Source organism: Nilaparvata lugens, chromosome 1, assembly GCF_014356525.2.
Source record: "Nilaparvata lugens isolate BPH chromosome 1, ASM1435652v1, whole genome shotgun sequence".
Classification (NCBI taxonomy): domain Eukaryota; kingdom Metazoa; phylum Arthropoda; class Insecta; order Hemiptera; family Delphacidae; genus Nilaparvata; species Nilaparvata lugens.
Window position 1 is genome coordinate 96,411,134 of NC_052504.1, and position 18,636 is coordinate 96,429,769.

At 36.2% G+C, this 18,636-nt stretch overlaps 2 protein-coding genes across 2 annotated transcripts in view; one reads left to right on the top strand and one right to left on the bottom strand.

Moving 5' to 3' along the window:
* Positions 1–802: 802 nt before the first annotated feature.
* LOC120348802 (methyltransferase N6AMT1-like) lies at positions 803–7,035 on the top strand. Its single transcript, XM_039419687.1, has 6 exons — positions 803–1,076; positions 1,379–1,544; positions 3,301–3,422; positions 3,815–4,350; positions 4,764–4,930; positions 6,697–7,035. Exons 4-6 carry the CDS (start codon positions 3,823–3,825, stop codon positions 6,878–6,880), a joined length of 879 nt encoding a protein of 292 aa, XP_039275621.1. The 5' UTR covers positions 803–1,076; positions 1,379–1,544; positions 3,301–3,422; positions 3,815–3,822; the 3' UTR covers positions 6,881–7,035.
* Positions 7,036–11,039: 4,004 nt separating this feature from the next.
* The window catches only part of LOC111061698 (activating signal cointegrator 1 complex subunit 2-like), a 53,303-nt gene continuing 45,706 nt past the window's right edge, over positions 11,040–18,636 (bottom strand). The window contains exons 14-15 of the mRNA XM_039419688.1: positions 14,999–15,267; positions 11,040–11,281 (exon numbers count right to left, since the gene is read on the bottom strand). Coding sequence (XP_039275622.1) covers positions 11,142–11,281; positions 14,999–15,267 — 409 coding nt within the window. The 3' untranslated portion in view covers positions 11,040–11,141. The remainder of the gene's footprint in view (positions 11,282–14,998; positions 15,268–18,636) is intronic.

Sequence of the window (18,636 nt, forward strand, 5' to 3'; positions counted from 1 at the left end):
CTCTGCAATCACTCTAGAAAGAATTGATCAATCAGCTTCAAATTTTGAACACGTATTCTTCAAACCTTTTTACAGGTTAAGTTTGTGGAACAATAAAATTGACTCACTCCATCAACCTTTTTCAGGATATCCTATTATATTAAGCGAGCGATTTCCGTATATTTGTATTTTTATATCTGGTTATTTATGTTCATGAATCGTATCTCGAAAACGGCTCTAACGATTTTCACGAAATTTGAAACATAGTAGGTTTATGATATAAAAATTTGATTGCACTAGGTCTCATCCTTGGGAAAACTCGCTGAAGGACATTTAAAAGGATAATTCATCCTTGGCTGAAACAGCTGTGGATTGTAAAAAAGTGAGTGAGCGAGTGAGTATGTGAAAAATCAAAATATCGCATCCCCGAAATTGATAAGATGACATAATATTATAGCCAGCTGTGAAATATAAACTCGATCATTTAAGAGAATTGTGTTCTGGTTATCAATAAATAAAAATAACGAGCGAAGCTTGATGCTCCAATATTAACAAATGTTGGAAGAATAAGACTTTGATGTTGTCAATACCACTTTTATTTATTCTTTCAATTATGGAGAAATACCACAACATTTCATACCATACAATCAAATTATTAACAAATGTCATTAAAAGTGCATAAAAATAGTTTTGATTTATCATTTAGTCAGCTGAAGAATAATCATTGCATAACAATATTTCTCTTTCCCATGAACAAATCGACTGTTATGAAATAATCGATGCTACTAGTAATCGACGCTTTCCAACATTGATTAGAAATCATTCGACTATTTCAATTAATCGATATTGATACCCAACCCCAATTTTTGCAGGTTAGCTTTTGTGTTCAGTTCAACTAGTTTTTAGTTAAGGTAAAAATACTGTGAATTATCATTTATATTTTCTATGGATGTAGAAACAGGTAGTACAAACACATCCCTAGATGACAAAACTGAAGATTTCTGCGAAAACCCAACCCGGGATACATTGGCTGAGGGGCTTCTATGTTTATTGAAGCCTACAGTTGATCAACTTGATGGAAGAGTCAAAGCTACAAGGTATTTTCAAAGAAAAAAATATATATTTAGCCTAATATTCAATTTAAAATTTTTAATTTTACTGTGCTACTCTTAAGAAAATGTAGGTAGTGCTTAGGAGTAAAGAGAATCATGTTGGCTTTGTGATCATCAATGTGTTAAGTTAAGCCTATTCGTTCTGTATAGGTACCTGAAATGACAATCAAGACTAAGCTCTTCATGTAGTTGTGTTATTATAATATTCAATTAACATTTATTACAATAAAATTTCGTATGGAAGTATAATACCACAACAAATAAAAGATCATCTAATTAATTTTCAGAATCACTCAATTAGAACTGAAACAACAAATTGATGGTTTAGCTGAGGAACTGAGAAAAATATCTGAGGAGCAAGGCAACCCAGTAGATTTGGAAGCCTACACTAACAAATTGATCAATGCAAGGCAGAAAATTACTGTCGTCAGCAATATTCTACAAGCAGCACAGGTAATACTTAATAGAACCATTGATTGTTTGCGTACCGTTGGGATTTTATTTTTTCATATAATTAATATAACTTAATTTCTAGGAACACAAATTCTCTTGAACAATATTCAGAGTATAAAAGTGCAATTCCTTAATGACGACTTGAGGTGCAATTCCTTAGTGGCGTCTCTAGACACATAGTTGAGCGTCTTGAGGTGCATCTAGTGATGCATGTTGGAGCCGCCACGGATAAAGCACATAACCTATAAATTCATAAGATTCGATGACTCATTGAATTTTCATGTTGTATAAACGTTATGGCGGCAGCTACTACAGTGCTTTTACTACCTAATGAATAATCGACTATAATGAATTTATAGGTTATGTGCTCTAGCAGGAGCGTTTCGAGTCGCTAAAGATTTGCACCTTAGCGACGATTCAAACCGCGTGAACCGCGTAGCTAGAGTCGTCGCGGCTGTAGCACATAGTCTATGAGTTCTTGAGATTTCTTGCTGCCGGCTTTTTTTTAGAATGATACTTTTTTATTCATTCATTTATCATTACGATAAATTCCACTGTAGATAGGAATCTTATGGTTTTCTATATTCAAACTTTGCCAATGTATAATTTCCAGTGATTAGATTTGAAATTGATACATGATAATATTATGTTTGCTTCATTTCTAGGAGCGTTTAAAAATACACCACAATAAATCCCACTATAGACAGGAGTGAGACACATGCATGTAGTCAAATAGGAAGAATATCGACAAATTGCAATGCTAAGAATATTTTCAACGTTTAAGCTGTTTCTCTGTGTTTTGGCAGTGTTTGGTTTTGAAATGCATTAATGATGTGGTTGCTTTATTTGTAGGAGCGTTTACAGAATACACTACAATGAACCTCATCTCACTATAGTTATAGGTGCGTACAGACTTTAGTGCCAAGAAGACGCACATGTTGCTTTTCAAAAGCTGATGCCATGCTTATTATATCTGTATGTGTACAGAAACAGTAAGATACAGATATAATAAGCATAGCATCAGCTGATGAAAAATGAAATGCGTGTGTTCGTGGCACATACGTCTGTATTCACCTTATGATGTGATATTTATTATTCATGAAGTCAAATTGAAAGAATATCGACAAATTGCAATGCTAAGAATATTTTCAACGTTTAAGCTGTTTCTCTGTGTTTTGGCAGTGTTTGGTTTTGAAATGCATTAATGATGTGGTTGCTTTATTTGTAGGAGCGTTTACAGAATACACTACAATGAACCTCATCTCACTATAGTTATAGGTGTGTACAGACTTGAGGGCCACGAATACGCACATTTTGCTTTTGCCATGCTGATTATATCTGTATGTGTACAGAAACAGTAAGATACAGATATAGCTGTATGAAAATACATCAGCTGATGAAAAATGAAATGCGTGTGTTCGTGGCACATACGTCTGTACTCACCTTATGATGTGATATTATTCATGAAGTCAAATTGAAAGAATATCGACAAATTGCAATCCTAAGGGTCTTTTCACAATTAGCTACGCTGAAATACTTCCTTTCTCCCAATCTTGAATCCAAGCTGCGAATCTGTCCCGTTCACATCAGCGTAGTATAGCTTTCAATATTGGAAGATAGGTCGGCTACGTCATCCGAAGACATATTTCAGCGTAGCGTAGCTAAATGTGAAGAGACCTTAAGAAGGTTTTTGATGTTTGAACTCTGAGTTCTGCCATTAATTTTGAAATGTATTGATGATGTGTTTTGTTTGAAGGATCGTTTACAGAAAGTAGAATCGCAAATTAGTCGGGAAGCAGCTGGAAGACGCTCGTTGTTGGAGCCCTCGCCTTCGGCCTCCACCACAGTACAACTCCATAATCACCCTTCTGTCCAATAGTAAGTTGCTTCTTTAAGTAATCACTTCATATTACTCCAAATATCCTAGTCAAACTTTGTAACCACTCATCTGTCATATACTAAGTGTGTTCCAATCGAATTTTCAAACTAATCACTCTATTATTACTTCAAATAACTCGGTCGACTTTGTAACCTTTCACCCTTCTGTACAGTAGTGAGGTAGTTTTTGTGAAATTCTTAAAATAATCACATTAAAAATGAGTTAGGCTACAGTACTTCATTTTACATTAACATACAATACTCGTCATCTTTCTCCATGTATATGTATTCTGTCATACATATTTTGAAATCGGTGTCAGTATTCTTATATCAACTGTGATACGTGGTCTACTGGATGCAGTTATATAAAACTCAAATTGAAACTGTTTCAGATCGAGCGATGCCAACCACGACCAAACTTACCACGCCGGAGTGGCGGCTAGCCGACGTGGGTGAAGATGTTTACGAGCCTAGTGAAGACACGTTTCTGCTGTTGGATGCTCTTGAAGCCGAACTGCCGTGGCTTCAAGAGAGGCACGCCAGAGATCAGAACTCAGTGGATACTGATTTGGCGTGGACGGAGCGCAAACACGGCAGTGATCAGAAAACAAAGGAAGCTCATCTGCCGTGTTTGGCTGGCAGAGATGAGAACATAAAGGAAGCTCATCTGCCGTGTTTGGCTAGCAGAGATCATAACACAAAGGATGCTCGTCTGCCGTGTTTGGCTAGCAGAGATGAGAACACAAAGGAAGCTCGTCTGCCGTCGTGGAGACACGGAAGCCTGGTGGTTGAACTGGGCAGTGGAGCCGGCCTGGTGATCACAGCGATGGCTCAAGCGTTGCAAGGCAGAGCGCACTGTGTGGCCGTCGATATCAATCCTGAAGCCTGCCGAGCCACCAAGGCTACTGCTCAGCTTAATAATGCACAGGTGAGTTGTTTGTAGCATACAGAAAATACCAAAGCATATCTTTCTAGAGAAAGTTGTAGATTTTTGAAATATTCTATTTCTCCCAATTAAGGTGCATATGTGCACCTTGTTTCAGAACACCCTGTATACTTGTACCATTTTCTGAAAGTTGTGTAATTCTGAATAATTGAATATGCTGTAAAGAAAATGAGAAAATCGTTATTTGACGGTTCTGTCAACTGCCACATTTATTCTTTTATTGATTCAATGATGCACAATTACTTTTTTAAATATTGCCTTGTTCTAAACATCTGTTTGTGAATGAAGAATCTATTCACTATACATACTAAACTTAATAAATGGTTCATTAGAAAACATTGATAAATCATAGATGAATCATAAGATAAATAATGTGATGTTTGGATTGTGGCCAGGTGGAGGTGATCAGAGGTGACTTGCTGGATTGTTTGCAACCAGGCTGCATTGATTTGTTGATCTTCAATCCACCCTACGTGGTCACCCATCCAGACGAGATCCACCAGGGCGATGGCATCAACAGGTCTTATGCAGGAGGTATCAGGGGTCGGCAAGTTATGGACAGGTAATATTTCAAATCACTCAACAAACTCTGATGGAGAGGCTCCTCAATAGTCATCAATAGCATAGAGAAACAATAGCGTAAGTAGATATCCCATGGTATAGGGAATTTATGTCGCAACTTTTGCTGTTATCTCAAGCCGATTACTGTCGATTATTGTCAGTTTTTACTGTTTTGTTGGGGTGAGAGTGTATGAACGGCACAATTTGAGAGACTACCAGCGTCACACAGCTACATAGGGAAGAACTACGTGAACTATCGGCTTGGAATAACAGTAAAAGTTGCGACATAAATTCCCCATACCATGGGACATCTACTTACGCTATTGTTTCTCTATGTCAATAGTCATCAATAGTCAATAGTCCAGGCAATAAATACTCAAAAAAGGGTATAGAGGGGAAAGTTTGGAAGACAATGTTTGACCCCGCAGTTCTGTTTAGGGTAGTAAGGAGGTAAACATATATCAAAAGTCCCCATCCCTACCCCTTGTGCTAATGGCGTGGGGGTTGTTCGAAGTTACCATTTTTTGGTTTCTCGCATATAACTCGAAACCTATGTATCTTACGGACATAACTGTTTTATACAAAATTGAAGCTTACATAATTTCCTACAATACTTGTCTTACAACTTTTTCTATATCTTCCCTATTTTTCGAAATATCCGCTCTTGAAGGTGTGACATTTTTGAAAAAATATGTTTGCCTCCAATTTTTTCTCTTATAACTTTTTAAGAATCGATGGGAAAAATCCATGATGATTATGAACTTATAGGGCCGGTTTCCGAGCTCGGGATTTAGCTAAGTCCTACACTTTAAACAGCTGAAGTCAGAAAATTGGTTTTCCAAAACGGGGCGTAGTCGCAGTCATTGGCATAGTCACGTTTGAATCAAATTTCGAAAAAATCGAAAATTGAACACAAAATAAAGACAAAATAGTGTAAAGTTTCAACTATTTTGAATTATTTATGAATGTCTAACTTCGTCAAGGAAAAACGTTTCCAATTATAGAAATGAGAAAATAAAAACTACTACTACTGTTATAAAAGCTGCGACTACGCCCCGTTTTGGAAAACCAATTTTCTGACTCCAGCTGTTTAAAGTCTAGGACTTAGCTAAATCCCGAGCTCGGAAACCGGCCCATAGAGTATTGAATACTCTTCAATTTGATGAATAATTTCACACTTCTACGAATTTCCCTACACCTTTTGCAGCAGTTTTAGTGTTGATTGTGAAATCTCCATATTTGCAACAGTCGACCAATTGTCAAAGGAATTTGGAGGGAATTTTTTAAAAACAATTTTTGACTTTGCAGCTTTGTTAAGAATAGTTAGGAGAAGAACATATTAAGAGTCCCCATTCCTAACTCATGTGCTAAGTGGATGAGTGTGGTTTAAATGTTGCATTTTTCAGTGTTTTGCTCCCACGCTCATATCGTGAGAACAATACGTTCAAACGAAATAACTAACCATTCAAAAATGAAGTTCAATAAATTCTCTACACTTTTTGTTCAGTGGAATTTTGTGATATTCCCAACAGTTCCGAGATATTCGCTCTTGAAAGTGTTTAGTTTTAAACCCTTAAAAACCACCCTTAGAGTTAAAATATTGCCAAAAGATTTCTTAGTGCGCCTCTAAAGGGCCAACTGAACATACCTACCAAATTTTAACGTCTTTGGTCCGGTAGATTTTTAGTTCTGCGAGTGAGTGAGTCAGTCAGTCAGTGAGTGAGTGCCATTTCGCTTTTATATATATAGATTAATTTTTGTTTTCAGGTTATTTCCGCAGCTGCCACGCCTGATGGCGCCTCGTTCATGCGTCTACATGGTTGTCATCGACGAGAACGATCCACAACAAATTGCAAAATTGCTCCAAGATCTTGGCTTCGAAAGCAGTGTTGTGATGAGCCGTAGAGCCGGCGTTGAACGCTTGTCTGTGATGAAATTTGTTAGGTTATAGTATGCAACCGGTTTCAATTTTACATTCCACACACCACTTTACTTGAAAACTACGCAGCCGAAAAGTTCTGCCTTTCCATTTTCATGAATTGTATGCAATCGCTGTATTACTTCATAATCGTTAATTGAATAAAAATTTAATTGTTTTATCTGTTATTGGCGTACATCATTGAGATTGAGCAACTTTCGATTAGAGGAAAAATTTACACGATATGATAGGTTCTTGCCAAATTAATTTAATTGAATTTAGAAGTATTTTTTACTTTTTTATTTTTTTTATTTTTTAGGTAAGGAAAGTATTGCTTTCCGAAAAAAATTAAGGTACTCCAATTTCTAAATTTCCATACGTTTCAAGGTCCCCTGAGTCCAAAAAAGTGGGTTTTGGGTATTGGTCTGTATGTGTGTGTGTGTGTGTGTTTATGAGTGTATGTGCGTCTGTGTACACGATATCTCATCTCCCAATTAACGGAACGACTTGAAATTTGAAACTTAAGATCCTTACACTATAAGGATCCGACACGAACAATTTTGATCAAATGCAATCCAAGATGGCGGCTAAAATGGCAAAAATGTTGTCAAAAACAGGGTTTTTCGCGATTTTCTCGAAAACGGCTCCAACGATTTTGATCAAATTTATACCTGGAATAGTCATTGATAAGCTCTATCAACTGCAACAAGTCCTATATCTGTGAGAATTTCAGGAGCTCCGCTTCATCTATGCAAAGTATGATTTTAGATTCCCAATTATCAGGCTTCAGATACAATTTTAACAGAAAATTTTAGGTAGGAAAGATTGAGCTTGAAAATCTCTACAATTAATGTTCAGTAACATTTTCACCTAAAATTGAAAATAAGCTCGAAATTCGATAAAATGTGATTATTCCAATTGCAAAGTGTTGGCAACAGTTGATTCTATGAAATCATTCACTATGAAGAGATAGCAGACATCGTTTGCCTCCAGCGTTATTGTCCTGACACCAGCTGGCTCAGATCTTTGAATTAGTTGACTTTAGATGCGCGGGAACACTAGCGTCAGGTAATCAATTTTCGTAACTGCAAGGAAAGTTGTGTGAGTGCGCCACACCAGATTTTTTAATAAAAATTATTTTTGTATTTGTGATTGAAATGATTTGTATGATTTTTGAATTGAGTGTGTAATTGAAGAATGTTGAAGTGACTCACATAACCTCCTAGCTACATTTTGACTGTTGTATAAATTAGTATTGAAACCGTTTTGGGCATAAGTTAGCCTGTGGTACTTTTCTGTAAGTTGTATAATATTCTGAATGATTGAATAAATACATAAATAAAATAAATTAGACGACAAATATGAAAGTCATCTAACTTTCTCGACATCCCAGCAATAGGTGATAATTTTCTCTTTTTACAAAAAATATTGTTCTAGCTCTCAGGGTTGTGTGACCTGGAGTCCTAACTCCGTCCTAACATAACCAATCAATCAATCAATTTGTCCGTCTTACAAGATTTCTTTAATCTCATGAAACAGGCCCCAGGGATCCAGCATTCCTTCTTCAATAGGGGTATTCACAATGTGAATTTTGCAAATATGATTCCAGATTCGTGTTTCTCGCATCAAAGACCATAAGATAACGAAGTTTCAGCGATTTTCATTTTTCACAAAAAATTGATAAAAACCGTGACTATAACCATCGTGAAACACAATGAAAAAAAAAGTATCTCAGATTTGGCTTAAATTTGGTCATATATGCTGAACGGTAAGGAATTTTGCAAATATTGTTCCAGATTTGCGATTCTCGCATCAAAGACCATAAGATCACGAAGTTTGAGCGATTTTTATTTTTCACTAAGAATGATGATAACCATGGACCATACATAAAGTATCTCAGATTAAACTGAAATTTGGTCATATCTCCTGAACGGTAAGGAATTTTGCAAATATGATTCCAGATTCGTGTTTCTCGCATCAAAGACCATAAGATCACTAAGTTTGAGCGATTTTCATTTTTCACAAAAAATTGATTGGAAGCATCGTGGACACACTGAGACAAAAAGTATCTCAGATTGGCGCTAATTTGCACAATAGATGGAACTTGACCTGTGAAATGTCGTAGCCAACCAAATTTGGCACTCCAGCTACTATACAGGATGAGTTATGCGGCTTCAAACATGAAATTTGCAAATTTTCAAACTGCCATATCTAATGAACGGTAAGGAATTTCGCCAATGTGATGACATTATATTGTTTCTCTTGTCAAATATTAATTGCTGAGAGTTTTAGCGATTTTAATTAATTTTTGGATTCATGAAAAATGTTGCTTTTTTCTGCTGTGCTGTTCTAATTCTCATCCAATACAAATGAGCTCAGTAGTCACAAAAATCCTGAGAAATTTGAATTTCCCGCTCAAATCAGTTACCCTCTTGCATGGTTCTGTTGCCCTGGTAGTATTTTAGTTGGTTCTAATTCTGTACCAGGGATTCAGAACACTTGAAGAGGTAGCAGGGTTTTTTCAACGCCTTCCAATGCAAGCATAGGAACCCGCAACACTGATCTAGTTTGTGTACCTCTTGCATGTTTCTGATGCCCTGGTAGAAATCTGGTCATTTCTTATATGCAAATGAGCTACTATTTGAGCGGGAAATTCAAATTTCTTATGATTAGCGGGAAATTCAAATTTCTCATTATTTATACTATCTGAGCGGGAAATTCAAATTTCACATGATTAGCGGGAAATTCAAATTTCTCATGATTTATACTATTTGAGCGGGAAATTCAAATTTCTCATGATTTATACTATTTGAGCGGGAAATTCAAATTTCTCATGATTTATACCATTTGAGCGGGAAATTCAAATTTCTCATGATTTATACTATTTGAGCGGGAAATTCAAATTTCTCATGATTTATACTATTTGAGTAGGAAATTCAAATTTCTCATGATTTATGTGACTAATGAGCTCATTTGTATTTTAGAAATGTAACAGGAAGTTAAAACATAGCAAGTGGTAACTGAGGCATTAACGACTTACACACACATTAAATACTATATGTGTTTAGTTCAGTTGATAATGTATCTTTATTTTCAATTTCATCAAATGTAAGACTTTAATTTGGTACCAAAATCAAACAAATCCGACCATCCTTTCGGAGTTTACAAGATAATTTACGTCATTTGAATTCTGGAAACAGACTTTCTCCAAATTTTGCCATGGATGCCAAAGTAAGGAGAAACCGAACCATTGTGTGGTTCCTATTCTGACCACCACATGCATCACTGAATACATGTAATTCCGTAATGTTCTCGGGAAGATCATTTGCCAGGTAGTCGAGTAGGAATGAGCATACCTCATTTGGCCCTTGTTTAGCCTGGCCTTTATGGTATAAAATTTCGCGGTATTTTCGTGGAAAATGAAAATATTATAACGAAGCCAAAGAAGCATAGAGACCAACAATATTGAACAGATCACTGGACTGACTAAACTGAAAAAATCTGAGTGTAGAAAGATGGCCTTGTTGGCCGACGAGGACGACAACAGTAATCAGCTGACTGCAAACAGCCGTGTTGACTGTAAGTAAAAGCGATACAAGTCCTGGACTGATACCCTTCTTCAAATCAACGTAGAATATGAATGGCTATAACTTCCGTTTGATTCTATGGACTAATATCCTTTTTACACCAATCGAAAGGTCTATCTTGATACAACAAAATGGCGACCATAACTCATTTTGACAAAAAATTGGACTAATACCCTTTTTACAATCAGAGGTTCTTTCTAGTGTGCACGATTACTTGAAATATTCAGAGATTTATGACAGTCAATATTTTTGTTTTTTTGAAAAGAGGTCGACAGTGATATACCCTGCCTTTTTCTGCTAAAGCAAGACCTTATTGATGTGGCAGCTGTTTCCATATACTAAAATTATTATTTGTGTTTATGTTTCCATACACCGTATGAAATTATTCTTTGGAAAAAAGCAAGATATGAGTTTCTGAGGTATTTTTCCAGTACAAGATTCTTTAACTGCCAATAAACAGAGTACATAACACTTGGAAAATTGGATGTTGTAAAAAATACAACACGCGACTGCTCGTGTGATTGAGTAGGGCGCGACTACCAGAAGGTTAAAAAAGCTGAAGTTTATTAACGTAGGTTTAAAATCAAACTCGTGAACCAACAAAATACGAATGCGTAATTGTACAATATAATAATACCAATATTTATAAACAAATAAAACATAATAAAACTCTGTTATGAACAAACTGGATGATTATTGAGGGGTTTTTACGATGGCATCATTCCCTGATTCCTTTTGCGCTGCGCCATATTGCGTCGATTGTGATTACCCACGTGAGCCTTTCCTGTATTTTTACGATCACGATTTTCAAGGACACGCTTTTCCTGTCCTTGGCCTTTCGGCTTTCCTGGAAAGGAAACACAGATTATATCAATTAATATTCAATTTCTTAAACATATTGGCATTTCAATGATGTATCACAAACTAAAAAACTGTATTTTTGGCTTACATTTTCTGGAATACATGATTTTTCAAGTCAAGGGAATCATATTTATTCATTCATATACAAATACAATCCAGGTAAAAACAACAGGCATTCGCCCAAAACTAATTTAAACCTTAATTTGGAATACACAGTCTAAAGGTTATGTAAAAATGATAACTTAATTAACACACTATTTTGAGTCCAAGAAAATGTATCTACTACAATTTTGAATCTATCAGATTAATTAATTTTAAAATACAAATTACAAATCCAAACAAAATTCTTCCTTCACAATCGCAAAAAATATTACAAATTTCACTTAAAACAATAATTTTGTAGATTCAGATTTAAACATATGAATTCAATTATTATAGGTAAAATATATTATTTGAATTATATAAAATGTTATAAGGTCATATACTGCATGAGCGTTGCTTCCCTTATGCAGTTCCATTATGAAGGATAAGTAGAGTGAAGTGAAGTATATTCGATCAAATTGTACCAACCAACTGTTCCGTCAACACATGATCTACACACTAGTCCTGTCGTTATTGGCCATCCTAAGGCACTATATTACTAGTACTCATATGAGGAACCAATTAAACGGTTATACAGGGTCCGAAAATAACTGTTAAAAATCGATGAAGTTGTTAACAAAACTATTATTCGTACCACCGTAATCTATCTACATGGAAAAACATTATTATTTCACTTTTTATGTTGTTAAGAAGTTGATATTGTGGTAATTATTCATATTGAATGAAAAGGACTGCGAAATTGTAAAAAAAACACAGATTTATTGATACTTAGAAAGACCGGTTTCTGTTATTACACCATTGTCAATCTCTGATCAACTGAGTTTAAACTGAGATTGACAATGGTGTAATAACCGAAACCGGTCTTTCTAAGTATCGATAAATCTGCGTGTTTTTTGACAATTTCTTAGTCTTTTTCATTCAACATTATTATTTCATTTACAATATTGTTAATTCTTGAAAATTACATCTGCAAGGTGACGTCTTTTCTTTCGCTTGGCGTTTGGTAATAAGCCTTCACGGCGAATGCAAGTTGTGGATTGTTCCAAGTCTCTATTGCTACTGAAATGCGCGTTGAACTGAATATTCGTCTTTGACCTTCAAAATTGGACTCTTACTCCCATACCCCCTCCTTCAACTCTTTGCACACACTAGCCTTCCACCAGTTCACTCCATTCGCTCGGACTCAGCTGATTCATTCTTAGCGCCTCAAAGAATGCCAGGCGAGAGAAGGACGTACCCTTGCCGACGAAATTTTTAAAAAATGAACAATATTGTGAATGAAATGATAATGCTTTTTCTATATAGATTAAGGTGATACATATAAAATTTTTCTCAACAACTTCTTTGATTTTTAACAGTTATTTCAAAATCGTCCGATTCACTGTATATTTGTCCGATTCGGACCCTGTATATTTGATCAAAGTGTACCAACCAACTGTTCCGTTCACACATGACCGATACACTTGTCCTGTCGATGGTGGCCACTGACCACCCTAAGGCTGGGCGTACACCGGTTGGTCAAGACAAGGCTAGTCACGTTTAGTCACAATACTTCACATAGCTGATATGTCTGATTGCAATGACTAATCAGTGTGAGTTGCGTCATAAGCAACAATGTGAAGTACTGTGACTAAACGTGTATGATCATGTCTTGTCTTGACTGACTGGTGTATGCTCGGCCTAACGCTTGCCACAAACGGTTGAACAACGTTGCATGCACATACACTAAATCAGTGAGAGGCTTCTAACATTAAATAAACAACCAATAACCAATAACAATAAAAATAAACCACTGTAAAATTACAATTTATTGTGATAGAAAAATATTTTAACGTCAAATAATAAAATAAAAAAAATAACATGAGTACCTTTATGGATTGAAGTGAAATTTTTAATATTTTTTGTGATTGTGAAGGAAGATTTTTGTTTGGATTTGTATTTTGGAACTAATTAATCTGATAAATTCAAAATTATTGTAGTACATACATTTTTTGGACTCAAAATAGTGTGTGTAAGTTGTCATTTGCATAACCTCTAGACTGTGTATTCCAAATTAAGGTTTAAAGCAGTTTTGGGCAAATGCCTGTTGTTTTTACCTGCATTGTATCTATTGTCTATGGATATGGATAAATAAATACAGCAGCGAAGAAAAAATGAACAACATAAATTGGAAATACAAAAACCCAATCTAAATAAATTTTACAGATGGAAATAAATTGGAAATTGCATTTGTTCAAATGCTAATTTGAATAATAATTAAATAAATTTTGCTCAAAGCGTTTCTCTGTGATAACAGCTGTAATGACATGCGCTCAGCAGGTGCCCACTTGGATGTGTGACTTTAACATGTAGTTCGCGGCCAGATCCATGTAATGATACAACAATGTAAGTCGACTGTATATGTGCATTCTCGTTCAACCGTTAGTGGCCAGCCTAAGGAACCACATTATAAGAATTCATATGAGGAGCCCATCACACGGTCATATATTCGATCAAATTGTACCAACTAAGTGTACAATAGCAATGAGCCCGTTCTGGGAACATACTATGTGGTAAATTGTCCGATTCACAATTTACCAGGTCAAAAGTTCCGCATCCCATGGGAAGAATTTTGACAGATTCTGTACCAGAAAGCAGTTCCAAGTTCCTGCCCCACAGTCGAAGCCTGGTAAATTGTGACAGTTCAAACTTTCAGAGCACTCATTGGTCGATTGAATTGTAGTCCGCTTGCTTCTCTGCGCATGCGCTGATAGCTTGTTTGTTTACCATAGCACAGCCATAGAATACATAACCAACAAAATAATGTTTGATAACCATTCGTTAAATGAATTTTTCTCTATAGTAAATTTGAGAGTAATGGAATGAAAGAAATACACACCTTTCTATACGGTAAGTTTGTAAAACAGCCTTTCTTCATTCACGCAGCTAGTAAACGACACATTTTTGTGTAAATCAACTTCAAAAGTGCGCGCCAAAAGCTTGTACCAACGATTTTGAAATGGCGTTCCATGGGAACATTATAGTTTGTGTAAAATAAGTTGAGACTTGGCCCTCCATCCGAAGAAATTACAGGGTTGCCAAATCGTGTAAAATTGCATGTTTTCTGCTCGAAATGTCTCGACATTGACGAACATAATCATTAATCAAAAAATAACTATAAGTCGGATAAAAATGATCCAGACACCAATAGAAAGGAGACATTCTCCCCGTTAATTTGATATGAAATTATTACGCATTACGACGCTCCATGATTCTGAGAGAAGTGATAATATTCAAAATAAAAACAATTCTTCGCGATGTTTCCAATTTTATAATAAAGTTAAATTTCCTTTCAATCCTTCATCCCTGATGCTTTTTTAGTACTACTAGGATATCGGGGAAGATATTGTACATCTAATTCTGACGTTGAATTGGAAATTTGAGAAAGTTGCAATTTTACGATTTGGCAACCCTGATTTTTCTTTGGATGGAGGGCCAAGTCTCAACTTATTTTATACAAACTATAGTCCCGTGATTGAACAATTTACCACTTGAATTAGAACAATTAACCACTTTCTCGTGTTCCCAGAACGTACACAATGAAAACAGAATGAATACATACCGGTGACATCCCGCGAGCCAGTCTGCCCTCCACCACCTCCCCCTCCTCCCACTCTATTCCTGTACTTGTTCTGTCTCTGTCTCTCCAGTCTCGCTCGTACCACTTCCGGGTTCTCCACAAAGTTATCACGATTCCTTCCTCCTCCTTCTTCTTCATCATCTCCCTCATCGTCCCCTCCACTCTCGTTGTCCTCCTCTGCCCCCCTCCGGCCACCACCCCGCCCCGGCCCCGAGCGACTCTCCAGGACTCGAGGTGTGACGAACTGCCGTCTGGAACAAAGCACACAATCTCTTATTAATACTGTACGCTCATTTCGTTTCAGAGAAAACGTACGTACTGTACTATGGTCAACTGCACGAAAATAGTCCGATGGAAATTGGAAGATCTGAGTTCTTCAAACACTTAAACATTTGTGAAGGCATTGTCAAGGTACACTGATATACAATCATACTAATTACGGATTGTTCAGTAACAATAGAAAATTTGAAATTGGAGCATCGTAACGACTTTTTTCTAGTGACTGAAACATTTATACAAGAATTATAAGTGAAGGTGAAGGGAAAATGACAAGCATCAGTGAAATTGTTGTCCTAAAATTGCATTTTAGTCACTAGATGCACATATCTATATAATAAGAGAGAGTAGGGTTGTGTTTGTTCGCATCAAAACATGTCAACTTGTGGATTGCATACCGGAAAAACGGGAATGATTTAGATCTCCAAATTGTGCACATAGATTCTAAAAATATCAATCTCGTGCACACGAAGCCCAAATTTCAATTTTTCCTTCTAGATTTTTCAGAATTAATGTTCAAATTCCATTCATGGGACATAAATATATTATAATTGGAATGTACATACCATATTATGTTAATATAAAACTATAATCTAGAGAGGTACCACTTCGAAACAGATGGTTAAAATTGGTAACAAAATTAATAACCAGTCCAGTTTTGTCAGGTTGGCATCAAGTTGAGGAAGGTTTCTGAACAAGATTTGAGTTTTGTCACTTTATTATGCTAGTACCAAGTAGAAGAACTTATCTATACTATAATAAAGGAAAGAACTGGCTTATACACGTACGGGATTGGAAAATTATGTATAACGCATAATCACGTCTAAAATAATGGACTGAAATTAACTTGAAATTTTGCAAATTTCAGGATTGTTCTAGGCCTACTTCAAACTCTTCAAGATTTCACTCGGTCATGTTTTCAGTTTGTCAAGTTTTAAAATAGACCCTTGCGGAGCACGGGTTACCTGCTCGTTTATAATATTCTTATATTATCTACTACTTATAATGCCGCATCTACATATCGGTCCAGTCGCTGGTCCAGCCTGTAATATGACCAGTGCCAATGAAGGCCAGCGTTGGCAAACCACCCAACCACACACTGACGCTGGTCGACATTGGACCAACATGTGGATGCGGCATTATAAGTGGGTCAAGTGGAAGAGGGGGATCTCATTGCCTCAACTCCGCCCATATCATTTGTAATGATTCAAAATGAAAATTAAAGGCATCTGGGAGGTCCACGTTATAATGGCAGTGTTTGATTAGCAATGGTATTGCTATCCATGTCTATCATTCAACAAAACGAATAGCACTATCTCTCTCTCGCTTTGTTCTGTTACCAGATCTCGTCTTTTAACAATGTAAAATTAATAATTAACAAAATATTTCATCCTAATAATGAAATTTCATTATGAAATTATTTAAAAATATAATTCCTTGCTTAATAAAATATAATTGATTATTTTAAACGAGAATGAACAATTAATATTACATTAATAAACCTATATCAGCTACCGTCAAGAAGGCATTGACAAGACAGTGAGGATCGGCAACGTTGTTCTCCTATCTTTCTCCATTGCCATTATAACGTGGACCTCACTATTAATCATGTTTCAGGAGAGGAAATAGTTGGATTTTTGACTCTTTCTAAGATAATCAATTCCCGGTTTTTAGGACACTTATTAAATCCAATGGATCATCAAATCTTTGAATGGTCTATTGCATTTAATACGTTTCCTAGAAACCGGGTCTAAACCTAGCGCCGCAGTGCAGGATGGTTTCTCACAGCTTGGCGTTGTTGTCATTTGAGATGGGTGCAGGATGACTGTTAACGGTTGCCGGAAGATCAACAGCTGGGTTTTAGTTCTCAGCGACCTCAAGTTTAGCCTGAAGGCTCAGAATGTCAACAATGTTTTCAAATAATTAAAAATCATCATGAAAAGTAATAAATATGGTAGTACACCACGTTTCTGGAAACTTTTTACTGTTGACTGGAGTTATTATTGACACACGAAAATCAAAATAATAGTGAGAAAGAAAACTGCTGATGAACGCGAATAAGACCGTCACTCCATTGTTCTATTGTCTCGGCTGCTTGGCTGAGCCTGGCTGGAGGGATCAAATAACCGACTGGATTGATCTTTCGTCTGTCCGCTAGGCGGAACAAAGCCGACCATTGCTGGGTGGAAGATGTTACTGCGGCCGCTCGCACTCCCACCAGCGCTGCTATTATTTGCTGGCTCAGCTCCTAGTCCGAGTCAGACAAGCATCCAGCCTGCACTGCGGAGCTAGGTTAAGAGTGATACGTGCATTTACTATAGCCAACCACACGAAAATAGTCCGATGAAAATTGGAACAGATGAGTGCAACCATAGAGAAACAATAGCATAAGTAGATATCCCATGATGTAGGGCGTTTATGTCGCAACTTTTCCTGTTATCCCAAGCCGATAGTTCACGTAGTTCTTTCCTATGCAGCTGTGTGACGCTGGTAGTCTCTCAAATTGTGCCGTTCATACACTATCGCTCCAACAAAACAGTGAAAATTGACAATAATCGACAGTAATCGGCTTGAGATAACAGTAAAAGTTGCGACATAAATTACCTATACCATGGGATATCTACTTTCGCTATTGTATCTCTATGCTATTAATTCCTTTATTCTTCTGTAGAGAGTGAATTTTAAGACTCAACTGGGCCTCTCTAGAACACTCCCCACTCTCCACTAAAACTCAATTCTCTGTTACAAACATTTCAACTCTAAAGAATGCATACAGAACAATGTAATTTCAAGTACAAATAAAAATGCAATCATTGTTATGATTAGAAAAGGAAATACAAGGCCAACCAAGTTCCTTAGAAAAAAAAACCGTAGTTCAAGTTCAAAATGAATTAGATCAACTTATGGTTCAAACTCGAAAGTATGTGATATATCATAATAGATGTTACATTGATAACTTCATGTAATCCATCAGTTTATTACCGTTTAACTTGAACTGTGCATATAGCTCAGTTTTAACATATATAGCTAAAATTGATCTGCATATAGCTCTCAGAAGATGAAAACTTTGAAAATAATTTAAAGCGGCAGTTGATCAATCAATCGCTTCCTTCAAATTAATTGAATACAAATAAACTCAAATTATGATAGAGGACTTGAGTGACTTGTTGATAACTTCTGTAAGTCTCAACAATATACAAATAAACCTTTTTTCCACTTCAATTGATTACTGTTGATTATTGACGATTTTTAGTGTTGAGGAGAGAGTGTATGAACGGCACAATATGAGAGACTAGCAGCGTCACACAGCTTCACGGGAAAGAAGTACATGAGCTATCGACTAG

Bases quoted from the DNA above. Each gene is read 5' to 3' on its own strand.
- LOC120348802 (XM_039419687.1), top strand. From the start codon at position 3,823: ATGCCAACCACGACCAAACTTACCACGCCGGAGTGGCGGCTAGCCGAC. The intron at 4,351-4,763 runs GTGAGTTGTTTG...GATTGTGGCCAG, and splicing joins CTCAGCTTAATAATGCACAG to GTGGAGGTGATCAGAGGTGA. The intron at 4,931-6,696 runs GTAATATTTCAA...TTTTGTTTTCAG, and splicing joins GGTCGGCAAGTTATGGACAG to GTTATTTCCGCAGCTGCCAC.